General features: G+C 44.2%; 1 protein-coding gene across 1 annotated transcript in view; it reads left to right on the top strand.

The window, feature by feature from the left end:
* Window positions 1-20,485, top strand: part of LOC124008828 (coiled-coil domain-containing protein 171-like) — a 79,784-nt gene that overhangs the window by 48,220 nt on the left and 11,079 nt on the right. Inside the window, exons 15-18 of the mRNA XM_046320398.1 lie at window positions 7,724-7,905; window positions 11,930-12,070; window positions 12,572-12,751; window positions 13,270-13,415. Coding sequence (XP_046176354.1) covers window positions 7,724-7,905; window positions 11,930-12,070; window positions 12,572-12,751; window positions 13,270-13,415 — 649 coding nt within the window. The remainder of the gene's footprint in view (window positions 1-7,723; window positions 7,906-11,929; window positions 12,071-12,571; window positions 12,752-13,269; window positions 13,416-20,485) is intronic.

A 20,485-nucleotide genomic window follows, 5' to 3' on the forward strand; every position in this document is an offset into this window, starting at 1 on the left:
TCTGTATCTGTAGTGTCTGTGTCTGTAGTGTCTGTGTCTGTAGTGTCTGTGTCTGTAGTGTCTGTATCTGTAGTGTCTGTATCTGTAGTATCTGTAGTGTCTGTATCTGTAGTATCTGTAGTATCTGTAGTATCTGTATCTGTATCTGTAGTGTCTGTGTCTGTAGTGTCTGTATCTGTAGTGTCTGTATCTGTAGTGTCTGTGTCTGTAGTGTCTGTATCTGTAGTGTCTGTATCTGTAGTGTCTGTGTCTGTAGTGTCTGTATCTGTAGTGTCTGTATCTGTAGTATCTGTAGTGTCTGTGTCTGTAGTGTCTGTATCTGTAGTGTCTGTATCTGTAGTGTCTGTGTCTGTAGTGTCTGTATCTGTAGTGTCTGTATCTGTAGTGTCTGTGTCTGTAGTGTCTGTATCTGTAGTGTCTGTATCTGTAGTATCTGTAGTGTCTGTGTCTGTAGTGTCTGTGTCTGTAGTGTCTGTATCTGTAGTGTCTGTGTCTGTAGTGTCTGTATCTGTAGTGTCTGTATCTGTAGTATCTGTAGTGTCTGTGTCTGTAGTGTCTGTATCTGTATCTGTAGTGTCTGTATCTGTAGTGTCTGTAGTATCTGTATCTGTAGTGTCTGTATCTGTATCTGTATCTGTAGTGTCTGTATCTGTAGTATCTGTATCTGTAGTGTCTGTATCTGTAGTATCTGTGTCTGTAGTGTCTGTGTCTGTATCTTTATCTGTAGTGTCTGTATCTGTAGTGTCTGTATCTGTATCTGTAGTATCTGTATCTGTAGTGTCTGTATCTGTGTCTGTATCTGTAGTGTCTGTATCTGTAGTATCTGTATCTGTATCTGTAGTGTCTGTATCTGTAGTATCTGTAGTATCTGTATCTGTAGTGTCTGTATCTGTATCTGTATCTGTAGTGTCTGTATCTGTAGTATCTGTATCTGTAGTGTCTGTATCTGTAGTATCTGTGTCTGTAGTGTCTGTATCTGTAGTGTCTGTATCTGTGTCTGTATCTGTAGTGTCTGTATCTGTAGTATCTGTATCTGTAGTGTCTGTATCTGTAGTGTCTGTATCTGTAGTATCTGTATCTGTAGTGTCTGTAGTGTCTGTATCTGTAGTGTCTGTATCTGTAGTGTCTGTATCTGTAGTGTCTGTAGTGTCTGTATCTGTAGTGTCTGTATCTGTAGTGTCTGTATCTGTAGTGTCTGTGTCTGTAGTGTCTGTATCTGTAGTGTCTGTGTCTGTAGTGTCTGTGTCTGTAGTGTCTGTGTCTGTAGTGTCTGTATCTGTAGTGTCTGTATCTGTAGTATCTGTAGTGTCTGTATCTGTAGTATCTGTAGTATCTGTAGTATCTGTATCTGTATCTGTATCTGTATCTGTAGTGTCTGTGTCTGTAGTGTCTGTATCTGTAGTGTCTGTATCTGTAGTGTCTGTGTCTGTAGTGTCTGTATCTGTAGTGTCTGTATCTGTAGTGTCTGTGTCTGTAGTGTCTGTATCTGTAGTGTCTGTATCTGTAGTATCTGTAGTGTCTGTGTCTGTAGTGTCTGTATCTGTAGTGTCTGTATCTGTAGTGTCTGTGTCTGTAGTGTCTGTATCTGTAGTGTCTGTATCTGTAGTGTCTGTGTCTGTAGTGTCTGTATCTGTAGTGTCTGTATCTGTAGTATCTGTAGTGTCTGTGTCTGTAGTGTCTGTGTCTGTAGTGTCTGTATCTGTAGTGTCTGTGTCTGTAGTGTCTGTATCTGTAGTGTCTGTATCTGTAGTATCTGTAGTGTCTGTGTCTGTAGTGTCTGTATCTGTATCTGTAGTGTCTGTATCTGTAGTGTCTGTAGTATCTGTATCTGTAGTGTCTGTATCTGTATCTGTATCTGTAGTGTCTGTATCTGTAGTATCTGTATCTGTAGTGTCTGTATCTGTAGTATCTGTGTCTGTAGTGTCTGTGTCTGTATCTTTATCTGTAGTGTCTGTATCTGTAGTGTCTGTATCTGTATCTGTAGTATCTGTATCTGTAGTGTCTGTATCTGTGTCTGTATCTGTAGTGTCTGTATCTGTAGTATCTGTATCTGTATCTGTAGTGTCTGTATCTGTAGTATCTGTAGTATCTGTATCTGTAGTGTCTGTATCTGTATCTGTATCTGTAGTGTCTGTATCTGTAGTATCTGTATCTGTAGTGTCTGTATCTGTAGTATCTGTGTCTGTAGTGTCTGTATCTGTAGTGTCTGTATCTGTGTCTGTATCTGTAGTGTCTGTATCTGTAGTATCTGTATCTGTAGTGTCTGTATCTGTAGTGTCTGTATCTGTAGTGTCTGTATCTGTATCTGTAGTATCTGTATCTGTAGTGTCTGTATCTGTAGTGTCTGTATCTGTAGTGTCTGTATCTGTATCTGTAGTGTCTGTATCTGTATCTGTATCTGTAGTGTCTGTATCTGTAGTGTCTGTATCTGTAGTGTCTGTATCTGTGTCTGTATCTGTAGTGTCTGTATCTGTAGTATCTGTATCTGTAGTGTCTGTATCTGTATCTGTAGTATCTGTAGTGTCTGTATCTGTATCTGTAGTATCTGTATCTGTAGTATCTGTATCTGTATCTGTAGTATCTGTAGTGTCTGTATCTGTAGTGTCTGTATCTGTAGTATCTGTAGTGTCTGTATCTGTAGTATCTGTAGTATCTGTATCTGTATCTGTAGTGTCTGTATCTGTAGTGTCTGTATCTGTAGTATCTGTATCTGTATCTGTAGTGTCTGTATCTGTAGTGTCTGTATCTGTAGTGTCTGTATCTGTGTCTGTATCTGTAGTGTCTGTATCTGTAGTATCTGTATCTGTAGTGTCTGTATCTGTAGTGTCTGTATCTGTAGTGTCTGTATCTGTAGTGTCTGTATCTGTAGTGTCTGTATCTGTAGTGTCTGTATCTGTAGTGTCTGTATCTGTATCTGTAGTGTCTGTATCTGTAGTATCTGTATCTGTAGTGTCTGTATCTGTATCTGTAGTGTCTGTATCTGTAGTGTCTGTATCTGTATCTGTAGTGTCTGTATCTGTAGTGTCTGTATCTGTAGTATCTGTATCTGTAGTATCTGTATCTGTAGTGTCTGTATCTGTAGTATCTGTATCTGTAGTGTCTGTATCTGTAGTGTCTGTATCTGTAGTATCTGTATCTGTAGTGTCTGTATCTGTAGTATCTGTATCTGTAGTGTCTGTATCTGTATCTGTAGTATCTGTAGTATCTGTATCTGTATCTGTAGTGTCTGTATCTGTAGTGTCTGTATCTGTGTCTGTATCTGTAGTGTCTGTATCTGTAGTATCTGTATCTGTATCTGTAGTGTCTGTATCTGTAGTGTCTGTATCTGTAGTGTCTGTATCTGTAGTGTCTGTATCTGTAGTGTCTGTATCTGTAGTGTCTGTATCTGTATCTGTAGTGTCTGTATCTGTAGTATCTGTATCTGTAGTGTCTGTATCTGTATCTGTAGTGTCTGTATCTGTAGTGTCTGTATCTGTATCTGTAGTGTCTGTATCTGTAGTGTCTGTATCTGTATCTGTAGTGTCTGTATCTGTAGTGTCTGTATCTGTAGTGTCTGTATCTGTATCTGTAGTATCTGTATCTGTAGTGTCTGTATCTGTAGTATCTGTATCTGTAGTGTCTGTATCTGTAGTATCTGTATCTGTAGTGTCTGTATCTGTAGTGTCTGTATCTGTAGTGTCTGTATCTGTAGTGTCTGTATCTGTAGTGTCTGTATCTGTAGTGTCTGTATCTGTAGTGTCTGTATCTGTATCTGTAGTATCTGTATCTGTAGTGTCTGTATCTGTAGTGTCTGTATCTGTATCTGTAGTGTCTGTATCTGTATCTGTAGTATCTGTATCTGTAGTGTCTGTATCTGTAGTGTCTGTATCTGTAGTATCTGTATCTGTAGTGTCTGTATCTGTAGTGTCTGTATCTGTAGTGTCTGTATCTGTAGTGTCTGTATCTGTAGTGTCTGTATCTGTATCTGTGTCTGTATCTGTAGTGTCTGTATCTGTATCTGTAGTAATATAATATAATAATAATAATATATGCCATTTAGCAGACGCTTTTATCCAAAGCGACTTACAGTCATGTGTGCATACATTCTACGTATGGGTGGTCCCGGGGATTGAACCCACTTCCCTGGCGTTACAAACGCCATGCTCTACCAACTGAGCTACAGGACCACCAGTATCTGTATCTGTAGTGTCTGTGTCTGTATCTGTAGTGTCTGTGTCTGTATCTGTAGTGTCTGTATCTGTAGTGTCTGTATCTGTAGTGTCTGTATCTGTAGTATCTGTATCTGTATCTGTAGTGTCTGTGTCTGTAGTGTCTGTGTCTGTATCTGTAGTGTCTGTATCTGTAGTGTCTGTGTCTGTATCTGTAGTGTCTGTGTCTGTATCTGTAGTGTCTGTATCTGTAGTGTCTGTATCTGTAGTGTCTGTGTCTGTATCTGTAGTGTCTGTATATGTATCTGTAGTGTCTGTATCTGTAGTGTCTGTAGCTGTATCTGTAGTGTCTGTATCTGTAGCTATAGCTGTATCTGTACCTGTATCTGTAGCTGTATCTGTACCTGTAGCTGTAGCTGTCCCTGGCTCTCACCCCAACCTCTTTCTGTTTTTCCCCTGACAACCAGCTGTATCTGTATCTATAGCTGTCCCTGGCTCTCACCCCAACCTCTCTCAGTGTTTCCCCTGACCACCAGCTGTCTCTGTACCTGTAGCTGTCCCTGGGTCTCACCCCAACCTCTCTGTGTTTCCCCTGACCACCAGCTGTACCTGTAGCTGTCCCTGGCTCTCACCCCAACCTCTCTCTCTGTTTCCCCTGACCACCAGCTGTACCTGTAGCTGTCCCTGGGTCTCACCCCAACCTCTCTCAGTGTTTCCCCTGACCACCAGCTGTCTCTGTATCTATAGCTGTCCCTGGCTCTCACCCCAACCTCTCTCAGTGTTTCCCCTGACCACCAGCTGTACCTGTAGCTGTCCCGGGCTCTCACCCCAACCTCTCTCTGTGTTTCCCCTGACCACCAGCTGTATGTATACCTGTAGCTGTCCCTGGGTCTCACCCCAACCTCTCTCTGTGTTTCCCCTGACCACCAGCTGTACCTGTAGCTGTCCCTGGCTCTCACCCCAACCTCTCTCAGTGTTTCCCCTGACCACCAGCTGTATCTGTAGTGTCTGTATCTGTAGCTATATCTGTAGCTGTACCTGTATCTGTACCTGTATCTGTAGCTGTATCTGTATCTATAGCTGTCCCTGGCTCTCACCCCAACCTCTCTCTGTGTTTCCCCTGACCACCAGCTGTACCTGTAGCTGTCCCTGGCTCTCACCCCAACCTCTCTCAGTGTTTCCCCTGACCACCAGCTGTATCTGTAGTGTCTGTATCTGTAGCTATATCTGTAGCTGTACCTGTATCTGTACCTGTATCTGTAGCTGTATCTGTATCTATAGCTGTCCCTGGCTCTCACCCCAACCTCTCTCTGTGTTTCCCCTGACCACCAGCTGTCTCTGTACCTGTAGCTGTCCCTGGCTCTCACCCCAACCTCTCTCAGTGTTTCCCCTGACCACCAGCTGTACCTGTAGCTGTAGCTGTCCCTGGCTCTCACCCCAACCTCTCTCAGTGTTTCCCCTGACCACCAGCTGTACCTGTATCTGTAGTTGTCCCTGGCTCTCACCCCAACCTCTCTCTGTGTTTCCCCTGACCACCAGCTGTACCTGTAGCTGTCCCTGGCTCTCACCCCAACCTCTCTCTGTGTTTCCCCTGACCACCAGCTGTACCTGTAGCTGTAGCTGTCCCTGGCTCTCACCCCAACCTCTCTCAGTGTTTCCCCTGACCACCAGCTGTACCTGTACCTGTAGCTGTCCCTGGCTCTCACCCCAACCTCTCTCCGTGTTTCTCCTGACCACCGCTGCTAAATCGTGGCCACCACTCCATAGAATACTTGTCGTGGGGTCATGTCAATATCGTGGGGTCATGTCAATGTCGTGGGGTCATGTCAATGTCGTGGGGTCATGTAAATGTCGTGGGGTCATGTCAATGTCGTGGGGTCATGTCACTGTTGTGGGGTCATGTCAATGTCGTGGGTTCATGTCAATGTCGTGGGGTCATGTCAATGTCGTGGGGACTGGGGTCATGTCAATGTCGTGGGGTCATGTCAATGTCGTGGGGTCATGTCAATGTCGTGGGGTCATGTCAATGTCGTGGGGTCATGTCAATGTTGTGGGGTCATGTCAATGTCGTGGGGTCATGTCAATGTCGTGGGGACTGGGGTCATGTCAATGTCGTGGGGTCATGTCAATGTCGTGGGTTCATGTCAATGTCGTGGGGTCATGTTAATGTCGTGGGGACTGGGGTCATGTCAATGTCGTGGGGTCATGTCAATGTCGTGGGGTCATGTCAATGTCGTGGGGTCATGTCAATGTCGTGGGGTCATGTCAATGTCGTGGGGTCATGTCAATGTCGTGGGGTCATGTCAATGTCGTGGGGACTGGGGTCATGTCAATGTCGTGGGGTCATGTCAATGTCGTGGGTTCATGTCAATGTCGTGGGGTCATGTCAATGTCGTGGGGACTGGGGTCATGTCAATGTCGTGGGGTCATGTCAATGTTGTGGGGTCATGTCAATGTCGTGGGGTCAATGTCGTGGGGTCATGTCAATGTCGTGGGGTCATGTCAATGTCGTGGGGTCATGTCAATGTCGTGGGGTCATGTCAATGTCGTGGGGTCATGTCAATGTCGTGGGGTCGTGTCAATGTCGTGGGGCCGCCATTGATTTTGGTACAGTGTCTGAGTCAGTCAGATGGCATAATAACATGACAGCCTTGGTAAAATGTGTAGAATTACAGGACATTTGTCTGTGACGAGGTACTCTCAGGACAATTACCCATAACACACCTCCAGGCTGTTTAAGGGCTATTTGACCAAGACGAGGTACTCTCAGGACAATTACCCATAACACACCTCCAGGCTGCGTAAGGGCTATTTGTCCTAGAAGGAGAGTGATGGAGTGCTGCGTCAGATGACCTGGCCTCCACAATCACCTGACCTCGACTCAATTGAGATGGTTTTGGATGAGTTGGATCGCAGAGTGAAGGAAAAGCAGCCAACAAGTGCTCAGCATATGTGGGAACTCCAAGACTGTTGGAAAAGCATTCCAGGTGAAGCTGGTTGAGAGAATGCCAAGAGTGTGCAAAGCTGTCATCAAGGCAAAGTGTGGCTACTTTGAAGAATCTAAAATAGAGAATATATTTTGATTTGTTTAACACTTCTACTACATGATTCCGTGTGTGTGGTTTCATAGTTTTGATGTCTTCACTATTATTCTACAATGTAGAACATAGTAAAAATGGTACTGTGTATATACACTGTGCATTCGGAAAGTATTCAGACCCCTGGCCTTTTTACACATTTTGTTACCGATACTACACTGCTCCAAAAAAAATAAAGGGAACACTTAAACAACACAATGTAACTCCAAGTCAATCACACATGACCCCACGACATTGACATGACCCCACGACATTGACATGACCCCACGACATTGACATGACCCCACGACATTGACCCCACGACATTGACCCCACAACATTGACATGACCCCACGACATTGACATGACCCCACGACATTTAGGGAGCTGCATATTTACTTCTAAGTGGACAGTGTGAAATCAAACTGTCCACTTATTTTAGTGTTCCCTTTATTTTTTTTGAGCAGTGTATATTGTCCGTGTCTCTCTCTCCTCCAGTATCTTCCTCTCGGGTGGTATTGTCTGCTGCTCGTAACAGTCTATCCCGCCTCCTGGACCACCTCCTCACCCCCTCAGACCGAGGGTCCCATCTCACACCCTATAGCGTGAACAAGGGTTCTCTGGTTAGTAGGCTGGGACAGGGCTTACACCGACTCACGGCCAAACAGATGAGCAATAAGGTTAGTGGTCTATAACAATGTATTTCATAGAGAATATATATATATATATATGTTATTTTGACTTACTCTCTTAACCACCTGAGTTCGAGGTTGGCATGGGAACAAGAGTGACACTTTAGATTCCAGTTCAGGACTGGATCAACAGTCTACCAGAATGGGCAGTACAGGAATAATTTTGAACAGAGTTATTTTTGTGTAATAAGCATTTTTAGGAGGACATTTTGAATGATTTTTTCCCTCCCTCCGTCTCCCAACAGTAACACTGTTTGACCCCTAACCTCTAACCTGGGTCCTCTACTGTTTAACCTCTAACCTGGGTCCTCTACTGTTTGACCCCTAACCAGGGTCCTCTACTGTTTAACCCCTAACCTGGGTCCTCTATTGTTTAACCCCTAACCTCTAACCTGGGTCCTCTACTGTTTGACCCCTAACCAGTGTCTTCTACTGTTTAACCTCTAACCTGGGACCTCTACTGTTTAACCCCTAAACTCTAACCAGGGTCCTCTACTGTTTGACCCCTAACCAGGGTCCTCTACTGTTTAACCCCTAACCTCTAACCTGGGTCCTCTACTGTTTGACCCCTAACCAGGGTCCTCTACTGTTTAACCCCTAACCTCTAACCTGGGTCCTCTACTGTTTAACCCCTAACCTGGGTCCTCTACTGTTTAACCTCTAACCTGGGTCCTCTACTGTTTAACCCCTAACCTGGGTCCTCTCCTGTTTAACCCCTAACCTCTAACCAGGGTCCTCTACTGTTTAACCCCTAACCTGGGTCCTCTACTGTTTAACCCATAACCTCTAACCTGGGTCCTCTATTGTTTAACCCCTAACCTCTAACCTGGGTCCTCTACTGTTTAACCCCTAACCTGGGTCCTCTACTGTTTAACCCCTAACCTGGGTCCTCTACTGTTTAACCCCTAACCAGGGTCCTCTACTGTTAAACCTCTAACCAGGGTCCTCTACTGTTTAACCCCTAACCCCTAACCTGGGTCCTCTACTGTTTAACCTCTAACCAGGGTCCTCTACTGTTAAACCTCTAACCTGGGTCCTCTACTGTTTAACCCCTAACCTGGGCCCTCTACTGTTTAACCCCTAACCTGGGTCCTCTACTGTTTAACCCCTAACCTGGGTCCTCTACTGTTTAACCTCTAACCCCTAACCTGGGTCCTCTACTGTTTAACCCCTAACCTGGGTCCTCTACTGTTTAACCCCTAACCTGGGTCCTCTACTGTTTAACCTCTAACCTGGGGCCTCTACTGTTTAACCTCTAACCTGGGTCCTCTACTGTTTAACCCCTAACCTCTAACCTGGGTCCTCTACTGTTTAACCCCTAACCTGGGTCTTCTACTGTTTAACCCCTAACCTGGGTCCTCTACTGTTTAACCTCTAACCCCTAACCTGGGTCCTCTACTGTTTAACCCCTAACCTGGGTCCTCTACTGTTTAACCCCTAACCTGGGTCCTCTACTGTTTAACCTCTAACCTGGGTCCTCTACTGTTTAACCTCTAACCTGGGTCCTCTGCATGCCTCAGGACTGGGCTAGCCCTCTGAACTAAAGCCCTTGCCATTAGCTCTGAGGTCAAACGTTAGTCTTCAGTCTTGAGGCCTAACTGAGTTCACCCAGGGAATACAGTGGCAATGCAAGAATGTATATACAGGTAACTGGCAGAATAAAGGAAACCCCAACATGAAGTGTCTCAGTAGGGCCACCAGAACAGCTTCCATGCCCCTGGGCACAGATCCTTTCTGGAACTCTATTGGAGGGCTGAGACGCCGTTCATCCACGATAAGGGTTGAGATCTGGTGACTGAGACATGGCGGTGCCTCTACCATAATGGTTGAGATCTGGTGACTGAGACATGGCATCTACCATAATGGTTGAGATCTGGTGACTGAGACATGGCATCTACCATAAGGGTTGAGATCTGGTGACTGAGACATGGCATCTACCATAAGGGTTGAGATCTGGTGACTGAGACATGGCGGTGCCTCTACCATAATGGTTGAGATCTGGTGACTGAGACATGGCATCTACCATAAGGGTTGAGATCTGGTGACTGAGACATGGCATCTACCATAAGGGTTGAAATCTGGTGACTGAGACATGGCGGTGCCTCTACCATAAGGGTTGAGATCTGGTGACTGAGACATGGCATCTACCATAAGGGTTGAGATCTGGTGACTGAGACATGGCATCTACCATAAGGGTTGAGATCTGGTGACTGAGACATGGCATCTACCATAAGGGTTGAGATCTGGTGACTGAGACATGGCATCTACCATAAGGGTTGAGATCTGGTGACTGAGACATGGCGGTGCCTCTACCATAAGGGTTGAGATCTGGTGACTGAGACATGGCATCTACCATAAGGGTTGAGATCTGGTGACTGAGACATGGCATCTACCATAAGGGTTGAAATCTGGTGACTGAGACATGGCATCTACCATAAGGGTTGAGATCTGGTGACTGAGACATGGCATCTACCATAAGGGTTGAGATCTGGTGACTGAGACATGGCATCTACCATAAGGGTTGAGATCTGGTGACTGAGACATGGCATCTACCATAAGGGTTGAGATCTGGTGACTGAGACATGGCATCTACCATAATGGTTGAGATCTGGTGACTGAGACATGGCATCTACCATAAGGGTTGAGATCTGGTGACTGAGACATGGCGGTGCCTCTACCATAAGGGTTGAGATCTGGTGACTGAGACATGGCATCTACCATAAGGGTTGAGATCTGGTGACTGAGACATGGCGGTGCCTCTACCATAATGGTTGAGATCTGGTGACTGAGACATGGCGGTGCCTCTACCATAATGGTTGAGATCTGGTGACTGAGACATGGCATCTACCATAAGGGTTGAGATCTGGTGACTGAGACATGGCATCTACCATAAGGGTTGAGATCTGGTGACTGAGACATGGCGGTGCCTCTACCATAATGGTTGAGATCTGGTGACTGAGACATGGCATCTACCATAATGGTTGAGATCTGGTGACTGAGACATGGCATCTACCATAAGGGTTGAGATCTGGTGACTGAGACATGGCATCTACCATAAGGGTTGAGATCTGGTGACTGAGACATGGCATCTACCATAAGGGTTGAGATCTGGTGACTGAGACATGGCGGTGCCTCTACCATAAGGGTTGAGATCTGGTGACTGAGACATGGCATCTACCATAAGGGTTGAGATCTGGTGACTGAGACATGGCATCTACCATAAGGGTTGAAATCTGGTGACTGAGACATGGCATCTACCATAAGGGTTGAGATCTGGTGACTGAGACATGGCATCTACCATAAGGGTTGAGATCTGGTGACTGAGACATGGCATCTACCATAAGGGTTGAGATCTGGTGACTGAGACATGGCATCTACCATAAGGGTTGAGATCTGGTGACTGAGACATGGCATCTACCATAATGGTTGAGATCTGGTGACTGAGACATGGCATCTACCATAAGGGTTGAGATCTGGTGACTGAGACATGGCGGTGCCTCTACCATAAGGGTTGAGATCTGGTGACTGAGACATGGCATCTACCATAAGGGTTGAGATCTGGTGACTGAGACATGGCGGTGCCTCTACCATAAGGGTTGAGATCTGGTGACTGAGACATGGCATCTACCATAAGGGTTGAGATCTGGTGACTGAGACATGGCATCCGGGAAGTTTTCAAACCCCTCGATTATTTCCACATGTTGTTACGTTAAAACCCGTTTTCGCTTTGTCATTATGGGATGTTGTGTGTAGATTGATGAGAGGGAAAAAATGAATATAACCACGGTAGCCACGGCAACCAAAATAATAAGTCAGAATCAATGGCCTGCCCAGCATTATTATGCTAATGACCCTTAAGCATGATGGGATGTTAATTGTTTAATTAACTCTGGAGTTCCACCTGTGTGGAAGCGAAGTGTTCCCATTGTTTTTGGCAGTTACCTGTAGATAGTATTAAATCTATTGACTGTATGTTAACCCAGTTCCCGTCCCCAATGTTTTTGTCTGTCAGTGTCTGGTGGTTTCGCTGCAGCAACACTTCCTGGTTTTCACCCACCGGCTGCACTCCGCTGAGGTGGAGAGGCGGAGCCTGAGGTTAGAGGTCGCACGCCTCAAACGTGTCACCAAGGGCGATCGAGGACCGTGCCACCTGGTGAGCGCCCTCACTAATTCCTGAGGAAAATGTGTCATTCACGTCGTCAGTGTATGTGGAACTATTTAACTGTGTGTGTGTGTGTGTGTGTGTGTGTGTGTGTGTGTGTGTGTGTGTGTGTGTGTGTGTGTGTGTGTGTGTGTGTGTGTGTGTGTGTGTGTGTGTGTGTGTGTGTGTGTGTGTGTGTGTGTGTGTGTGTGTGTGTGTGTGACTGTGACTGTGTGTGACTGTGACTGTGTGTGACTGTGACTGTGTGTGACTGTGTGTGACTGTGTGTGTGTGTCTAAGTTTAACTCTGTGTGTGTGTGTCTAAGTTTAACTCTGTGTGTGTGTCTAAGTTTAACTCTGTGTGTGTGTCTAAGTTTAACTCTGTGTGTGTGTCTAAGTTTAACTCTGTGTGTGTGTCTAAGTTTAACTCTGTGTGTGTGTCTAAGTTTAACTCTGTGTGTGTGTCTAAGTTTAGCTAGGTGTGAGTCTAACTGTGTGTGTCTCTGTGTGTAGGTGCCGGCAGAGCGGTTTGGCAGTGTGTGTGAGGAGTTGAGACAGGCCTTACAGAGAGAGGAGCAGGCTCAGGGTCTCCTGAGACAACAGTCTGACCAGCTACACACACTGGGGTTACGCATGGACACACATTGTGGAGAAGAGAGAGAGAGAGAACAGACACTCTCACAGGCCGTACAGGTACACACTCTCTCTGTCTCTCTCTCTCTCTGTCTCTCTGTCTCTCTCTCTCTCTGTCTCTGTCTCTCTCTGTCTCTCTGTCTCTCTCTGTCTCTCTCTCTGTATCTCTGTCTCTCTCTGTCTCTCTCTGTCTCTGTCTCTCTGTCTCTGTCTCTCTCTCTCTCTCTGTCTCTCTCTCTCTCTCTCTCTCTCTCTCTCTCTCTCTCTGTCTTTCTCTCTGTCTCTCTCCCTGTCTCTCTCCCTGTCTCTGTCTCTCTGTCTCTCTCAATTCAATTCAAGGGGCTTTATTGGCTTGGGAGACGTGTTAACATTGCCAAAGCAAGTGTCTCTCTCCCCTCTTCTGTCTCTCTCTTCTCTCTGTCTCTCTCTCTGTCTCTCTCTCTGTGTGTCTCTCTCTCTGTCTCTCTCTCTGTCTCTGTCTCTCTCTTCTCTCTGTCTCTCTCTTCTCCCTGTCTCTCTCTCTCTTTCTCTCTCTCTTCCCTCCCTAACTCTAACCCTCTTCCCCTTCTCCCCCCAAGAGTCTGTCAGAAGCTCGTCAGGAGGTGCGTCAGAAGGAGCAGTCTCTAAGGGTTCTGGGTAAACACCTGTCGGGCCTACAGCAGGAGAAGAAGAGTCTGGAGGAGAGTGTCAGACACGCGGAGGATGCACTACGCATGGCAGCCAAGTACGCACTAGCACCCTACACACTATACCCTAAACACTATACCCTAAACACTATACCCTACACACTGCACCCTAAACACTATACCCTAAACACTATACCCTAAACACTATACCCTACACACTATACCCTACACACTATACCCTACACACTGCACCCTAAACACTATACCCTAAACACTATACCCTAAACACTATACCCTAAACACTATACCCTAAACACTATACCCTACACACTATACCCTAAACACTATACCCTAAACACTATACCCTAAACACTATACCCTAAACACTATACCCTAAACACTGCACCCTAAACACTATACCCTAAACACTATACCCTAAACACTATACCCTACACACTGCACCCTAAACACTATTCCCTAAACACTATACCCTACACACTAGAACCCTAAACACTATACCCTACACACTATACCCTACACACTGCACCCTAAACACTATACCCTACACACTAGAACCATAAACACTATTCCCTAAACACTATACCCTACACACTATTCCCTAAACACTATACCCTACACACTATACCCTAAACACTATACCCTACACACTATTCCCTAAACACTATACCCTACGCACTAGAACCCTAAACACTATTCCCTAAACACTATACCCTACACACTAGAACTCTAAACACTATACCCTAAACACTATACCCTACACACTGCACCCTACACACTATACCCTAAACACTATACCCTACACACTGCACCCTACACACTATACCCTACACACTGCACCCTACACACTATACCCTAAACACTATACCCTACACACTGCACCCTACACACTATACCCTACACACTGCACCCTACACAATATACCCTACACACTATACCCTAAACACTAGCACCCTAAACACTAGCACCCTAAACACTAGCACCCTACACACTATACCCTACACACTATACCCTACACACTAGCACCCTACACACTAGCACCCTACACACTATACTGAGTGGAAACCAGATTGCATACCAGAGATAATACCCTACCAGAGATAATACCATACCAGAGATAATACTATACCAGAGATAATACCATACCAGAGATAATACTATACCAGAGATAATACCGTACCAGAGATAATACTATACCAGAGATAATACTATACCAGAGATAATACCATACCAGAGATAATACTATACCAGAGATAATACTATACCAGAGATAATACTATACCAGAGATAATACTATACCAGAGATAATACCCTACCAGAGATAATACCATACCAGAGATAATACTATACCAGAGATAATACCCTACCAGAGATAATACCATACCAGAGATAATACCATACCAGAGATAATACTATACCAGAGATAATACCATACCAGAGATAATACCATACCAGAGATAATACCATACCAGAGATAATACCCTACCAGAGATAATACCATACCAGAGATAATACTATACCAGAGATAATACTATACCAGAGATCATACCAGAGATAATACCCTACCAGAGATAATACTATACCAGAGATAATACTATACCAGAGATAATACTATACCAGAGATAATACTATACCAGAGATAATACCCTACCAGAGATAATACTATACCAGAGATCATACCAGAGATAATACTATACCAGAGATAATACCATACCAGAGATAATACCATACCAGAGATAATACCCTACCAGAGATAATACTATACCAGAGATAATACCCTACCAGAGATAATACCATACCAGAGATAATACTATACCAGAGATAATACCATACCAGAGATAATACCCTACCAGAGATAATACCATACCAGAGATAATACCCTACCAGAGATAATACCCTACCAGAGATAATACTATACCAGAGATAATACCCTACCAGAGATAATACTATACCAGAGATAATACCATACCAGAGATAATACCCTACCAGAGATAATACCATACCAGAGATAATACCCTACCAGAGATAATACCCTACCAGAGATAATACCATACCAGAGATAATACCATACCAGAGATAATACCCTACCAGAGATAATACCCTACCAGAGATAATACCATACCAGAGATAATACTATACCAGAGATAATACCATACCAGAGATAATACCATACCAGAGATAATACTATACCAGAGATAATACTATACCAGAGATAATACTATACCAGAGATAATACCATACCAGAGATAATACCATACCCTACCAGAGATAATACTACCAGAGATAATACAGAGATAATACCATACCAGAGATAATACTATACCAGAGATAATACTATACCAGAGATAATACCATACCAGAGATAATACCCTACCAGAGATAATACTATACCAGAGATAATACTATACCAGAGATAATACCATACCAGAGATAATACTATACCAGAGATCATACCAGAGATACCCAGAGATAATACTACCAGAGATAATACTATACCAGAGATAATACTATACCAGAGATAATACCCTACCAGAGATAATACCCTACCAGATAATACTATACCAGAGATAATACCATACCAGAGATAATACTATACCAGAGATAATACTATACCAGAGATAATACTATACCAGAGATAATACTATACCAGAGATAATACTATACCAGAGATAATACTATACCAGAGATAATACTATACCAGAGATAATACTATACCAGAGATAATACTATACCAGAGATAATACTATACCAGAGATAATACTATACCAGAGATAATACTATACCAGAGATAATACCCTACCAGAGATAATACTATACCAGAGATCATACCAGAGATAATACCATACCAGAGATAATACCATACCAGAGATCATACCAGAGATAATACCATACCAGAGATAATACCATACCAGAGATAATACTATACCAGAGATAATACTATACCAGAGATAATACTATACCAGAGATAATACCCTACCAGAGATAATACTATACCAGAGATCATACCATACCAGAGATAATACCCTACCAGAGATAATACCCTACCAGAGATAATACCATACCAGAGATAATACTATACCAGAGATAATACCATACCAGAGATAATACTATACCAGAGATAATACTATACCAGAGATAATACTATACCAGAGATAATACCCTACCAGAGATAATACTATACCAGAGATAATACCCTACCAGAGATAATACCATACCAGAGATAATACTATACCAGAGATAATACCCTACCAGAGATAATACTATACCAGAGATAATACCATACCAGAGATAATACTATACCAGAGATAATACTATACCAGAGATAATACCCTACCAGAGATAATACTATACCAGAGATAATACCATACCAGAGATAATACTATACCAGAGATAATACCCTACCAGAGATAATACTATACCAGAGATAATACCCTACCAGAGATAATACTATACCAGAGATAATACCAGAGATAATACCATACCAGAGATAATACCATACCAGAGATAATACTATACCAGAGATAATACTATACCAGAGATAATACCCTACCAGAGATAATACTATACCAGAGATAATACTATACCAGAGATAATACCCTACCAGAGATAATACTATACCAGAGATAATACCATACCAGAGATAATACCCTACCAGAGATAATACTATACCAGAGATAATACCCTACCAGAGATAATACTATACCAGAGATAATACCAGAGATAATACCCTACCAGAGATAATACCATACCAGAGATAATACCATACCAGAGATAATACTATACCAGAGATAATACTATACCAGAGATAATACCCTACCAGAGATAATACTATACCAGAGATAATACCAGAGATAATACCCTACCAGAGATAATACCATACCAGAGATAATACTATACCAGAGATAATACCCTACCAGAGATAATACTATACCAGAGATAATACTATACCAGAGATAATACCATACCAGAGATAATACCCTACCAGAGATAATACTATACCAGAGATAATACCATACCAGAGATAATACCCTACCAGAGATAATACTATACCAGAGATAATACCCTACCAGAGATAATACCATACCAGAGATAATACCATACCAGAGATAATACTATACCAGAGATAATACCATACCAGAGATAATACTATACCAGAGATAATACTATACCAGAGATAATACCATACCAGAGATAATACCAGAGATAATACTATACCAGAGATAATACCCTACCAGAGATAATACCATACCAGAGATAATACTATACCAGAGATAATACTATACCAGAGATAATACCCTACCAGAGATAATACTATACCAGAGATAATACCAGAGATAATACCCTACCAGAGATAATACCATACCAGAGATAATACCATACCAGAGATAATACCCTACCAGAGATAATACTATACCAGAGATAATACTATACCAGAGATAATACCATACCAGAGATAATACCATACCAGAGATAATACCCTACCAGAGATAATACCAGAGATAATACCTACCAGAGATAATACCCTACCAGAGATAATACTATACCAGAGATAATACCCTACCAGAGATAATACCATACCAGAGATAATACCATACCAGAGATAATACCATACCAGAGATAATACCATACCAGAGATAATACCCTACCAGAGATAATACCATACCAGAGATAATACCATACCAGAGATAATACCATACCAGAGATAATACTATACCAGAGATAATACCATACCAGAGATAATACCATACCAGAGATAATACCCTACCAGAGATAATACCCTACCAGAGATAATACCATACCAGAGATAATACCATACCAGAGATAATACCATACCAGAGATAATACCATACCAGAGATAATACTATACCAGAGATAATACTATACCAGAGATAATACTATGGACATCAAGTCGGTTCTTCACGTGTTTGGACCATTTTTGAAGTGTTCAGTGATTTGGACATCGAGGAACTGGAAGCTCTCGACCTGCTCCACTACATCCCCGTCAGTGTGGATGGGGGCGTGCTCTCCCACCCATTTCCTGTAGATGGTGCAGCTGTAGAAAGTTTTGATGATTTGAGGGCCCGTGCCAAGTCTTTTCAGCCTCCCGAGGTGGAGAGGGGGTTGTCGTGCCCTCTTCACAACTTATGTGGGTGTGTGTGAATCCTGATGATTCCTTAGTGACGTGGACACCGAGGAACTCGAAGCTCTCGACATGCTCCACTACAGCCCCGTCGATGTGGAAGGCGGCGTGCTCGGCCTTCCTTTTCCTGTAGTCCACGATCAGCTCCCTGGTCTTACTGACGTTGAGGGAGAGGTTGTTGTCCTGGCACCACACTGCCAGGTCTCTGACCTCCTCCCTATAGGATTCGTCTTCTGTTAACAGGCCTACCACCGTTGTCATCAGCAAACTTAATGATGGTGTTGGAGTCGTGCGCGGCCACGCAGTCGTAGGTGAACAGGGAGTACAGGAGGGGACTGAGCACCCACCCCTGAGGGGATCCCGTGTTGAGGGTCAATATGGCGGTTGTGTTGTTGCCTACCCTCACCACCAGGGGGCAGCCCGTCAGGAAGTCCGTCAGGAAGTCACTGGGCAGCTGGCGGCTGGGTTTCCCTTTGTAATCCGTGATAGTTTTCAAGCCCTCATCTGGTAGGCTCATGTCACTGGGCAGCTCGCGGCTGGGTTTCCCTTTGTAGTCTGTAGTAGGTTTTCAAGCCCTCATCTGGTAGGCTCATGTCACTGGGCAGCTCGCGGCTGGGTTTCCCTTTGTAGTCTGTAGTAGGTTTTCAAGCCCTCATCTGGTAGGCTCATGTCACTGGGCAGCTGGCGGCTGGGTTTCCCTTTGTAGTCTGTAGTAGGTTTTCAAGCCCTCATCTGGTAGGCTCATGTCACTGGGCAGCTCGCGGCTGGGTTTCCCTTTGTAGTCTGTAGTAGGTTTTCGAGCCCTCATCTGGTAGGCTCATGTCACTGGGCAGCTGGCGGCTGGGTTTCTCTTTGTAATCCGTGATAGTTTTCGAGCCCTCATCTGGTAGGCTCATGTCACTGGGCAGCTGGCGGCTGGGTTTCCCTTTGTAATCCGTGATAGTTTTCGAGCCCTCATCTGGTAGGCTCATGTCACTGGGCAGCTGGCGGCTGGGTTTCCCTTTGTAATCCGTGATAGTTTTCGAGCCCTCATCGGGTAGGCTCATGTCACTGGGCAGCTGGCGGCTGGGTTTCCCTTTGTAATCCGTGATAGTTTTCGAGCCCTCATCTGGTAGGCTCATGTCACTGGGCAGCTGGCGGCTGGGTTTCCCTTTGTAATCCGTGATAGTTTTGGAGCCCTCATCTGGTAGGCTCATGTCACTGGGCAGCTGGCGGCTGGGTTTCTCTTTGTAATCCGTGATAGTTTTCGAGCCCTCATCTGGTAGGCTCATGTCACTGGGCAGCTGGCGGCTGGGTTTCCCTTTGTAATCCGTGATAGTTTTCGAGCCCTCATCTGGTAGGCTCATGTCACTGGGCAGCTGGCGGCTGGGTTTCCCTTTGTAATCCGTGATAGTTTTCGAGCCCTGCCACGTCCGACGAGCGTCAGAGCCGGTGGAAATGAGTTCATAAAAAGGATTGAATGTTTTCCTGCTTTCGTCACCGGCCACTAGGAGGAGCACTGTCTCTGGATGAGCATATTCTTGTTTGCTTTATGGCCTTATACAGCTCGTTAAGCGCGGTCTTATTGCCAGCATCGGTCTGTGGTGTAATGGACATGTGACCTTCAGGGGGCGTTGTGCTCTGTTGAGAATTACGGGATCTGGAGGTGTCCTTTTACACCCTCTCAAAACTAGCATTTTTTTGTGTTGAGTGTCTCGTGACTTCTGAGGACTTCTGAGGGTTGAATGTTCGTGTACTGTAGGGTCTTGACCCAATACTGTTCATGTACTGTAGGGTCTTGACCCAGTAATGTTCATGTGCTGTAGGGTCTTGACCCAATACTGTTCATGTGCTGTAGGGTCTTGACCCAATAATGATCATGTACTGTAGGGTCTTGACCCAGTAAAGGGGATTTTAATGTTCATGTACTGTAGGGTCTTGACCCAATAATGTTCATTGTAGGGTCTTGACCCAATAATGATCATGTACTGTAGGGTCTTGACCCAATAAAGGGGATTTGAATGTATATGT

This window comes from Oncorhynchus gorbuscha, linkage group LG21, assembly GCF_021184085.1.
Source record: "Oncorhynchus gorbuscha isolate QuinsamMale2020 ecotype Even-year linkage group LG21, OgorEven_v1.0, whole genome shotgun sequence".
Classification (NCBI taxonomy): Eukaryota; Metazoa; Chordata; class Actinopteri; order Salmoniformes; family Salmonidae; genus Oncorhynchus; species Oncorhynchus gorbuscha.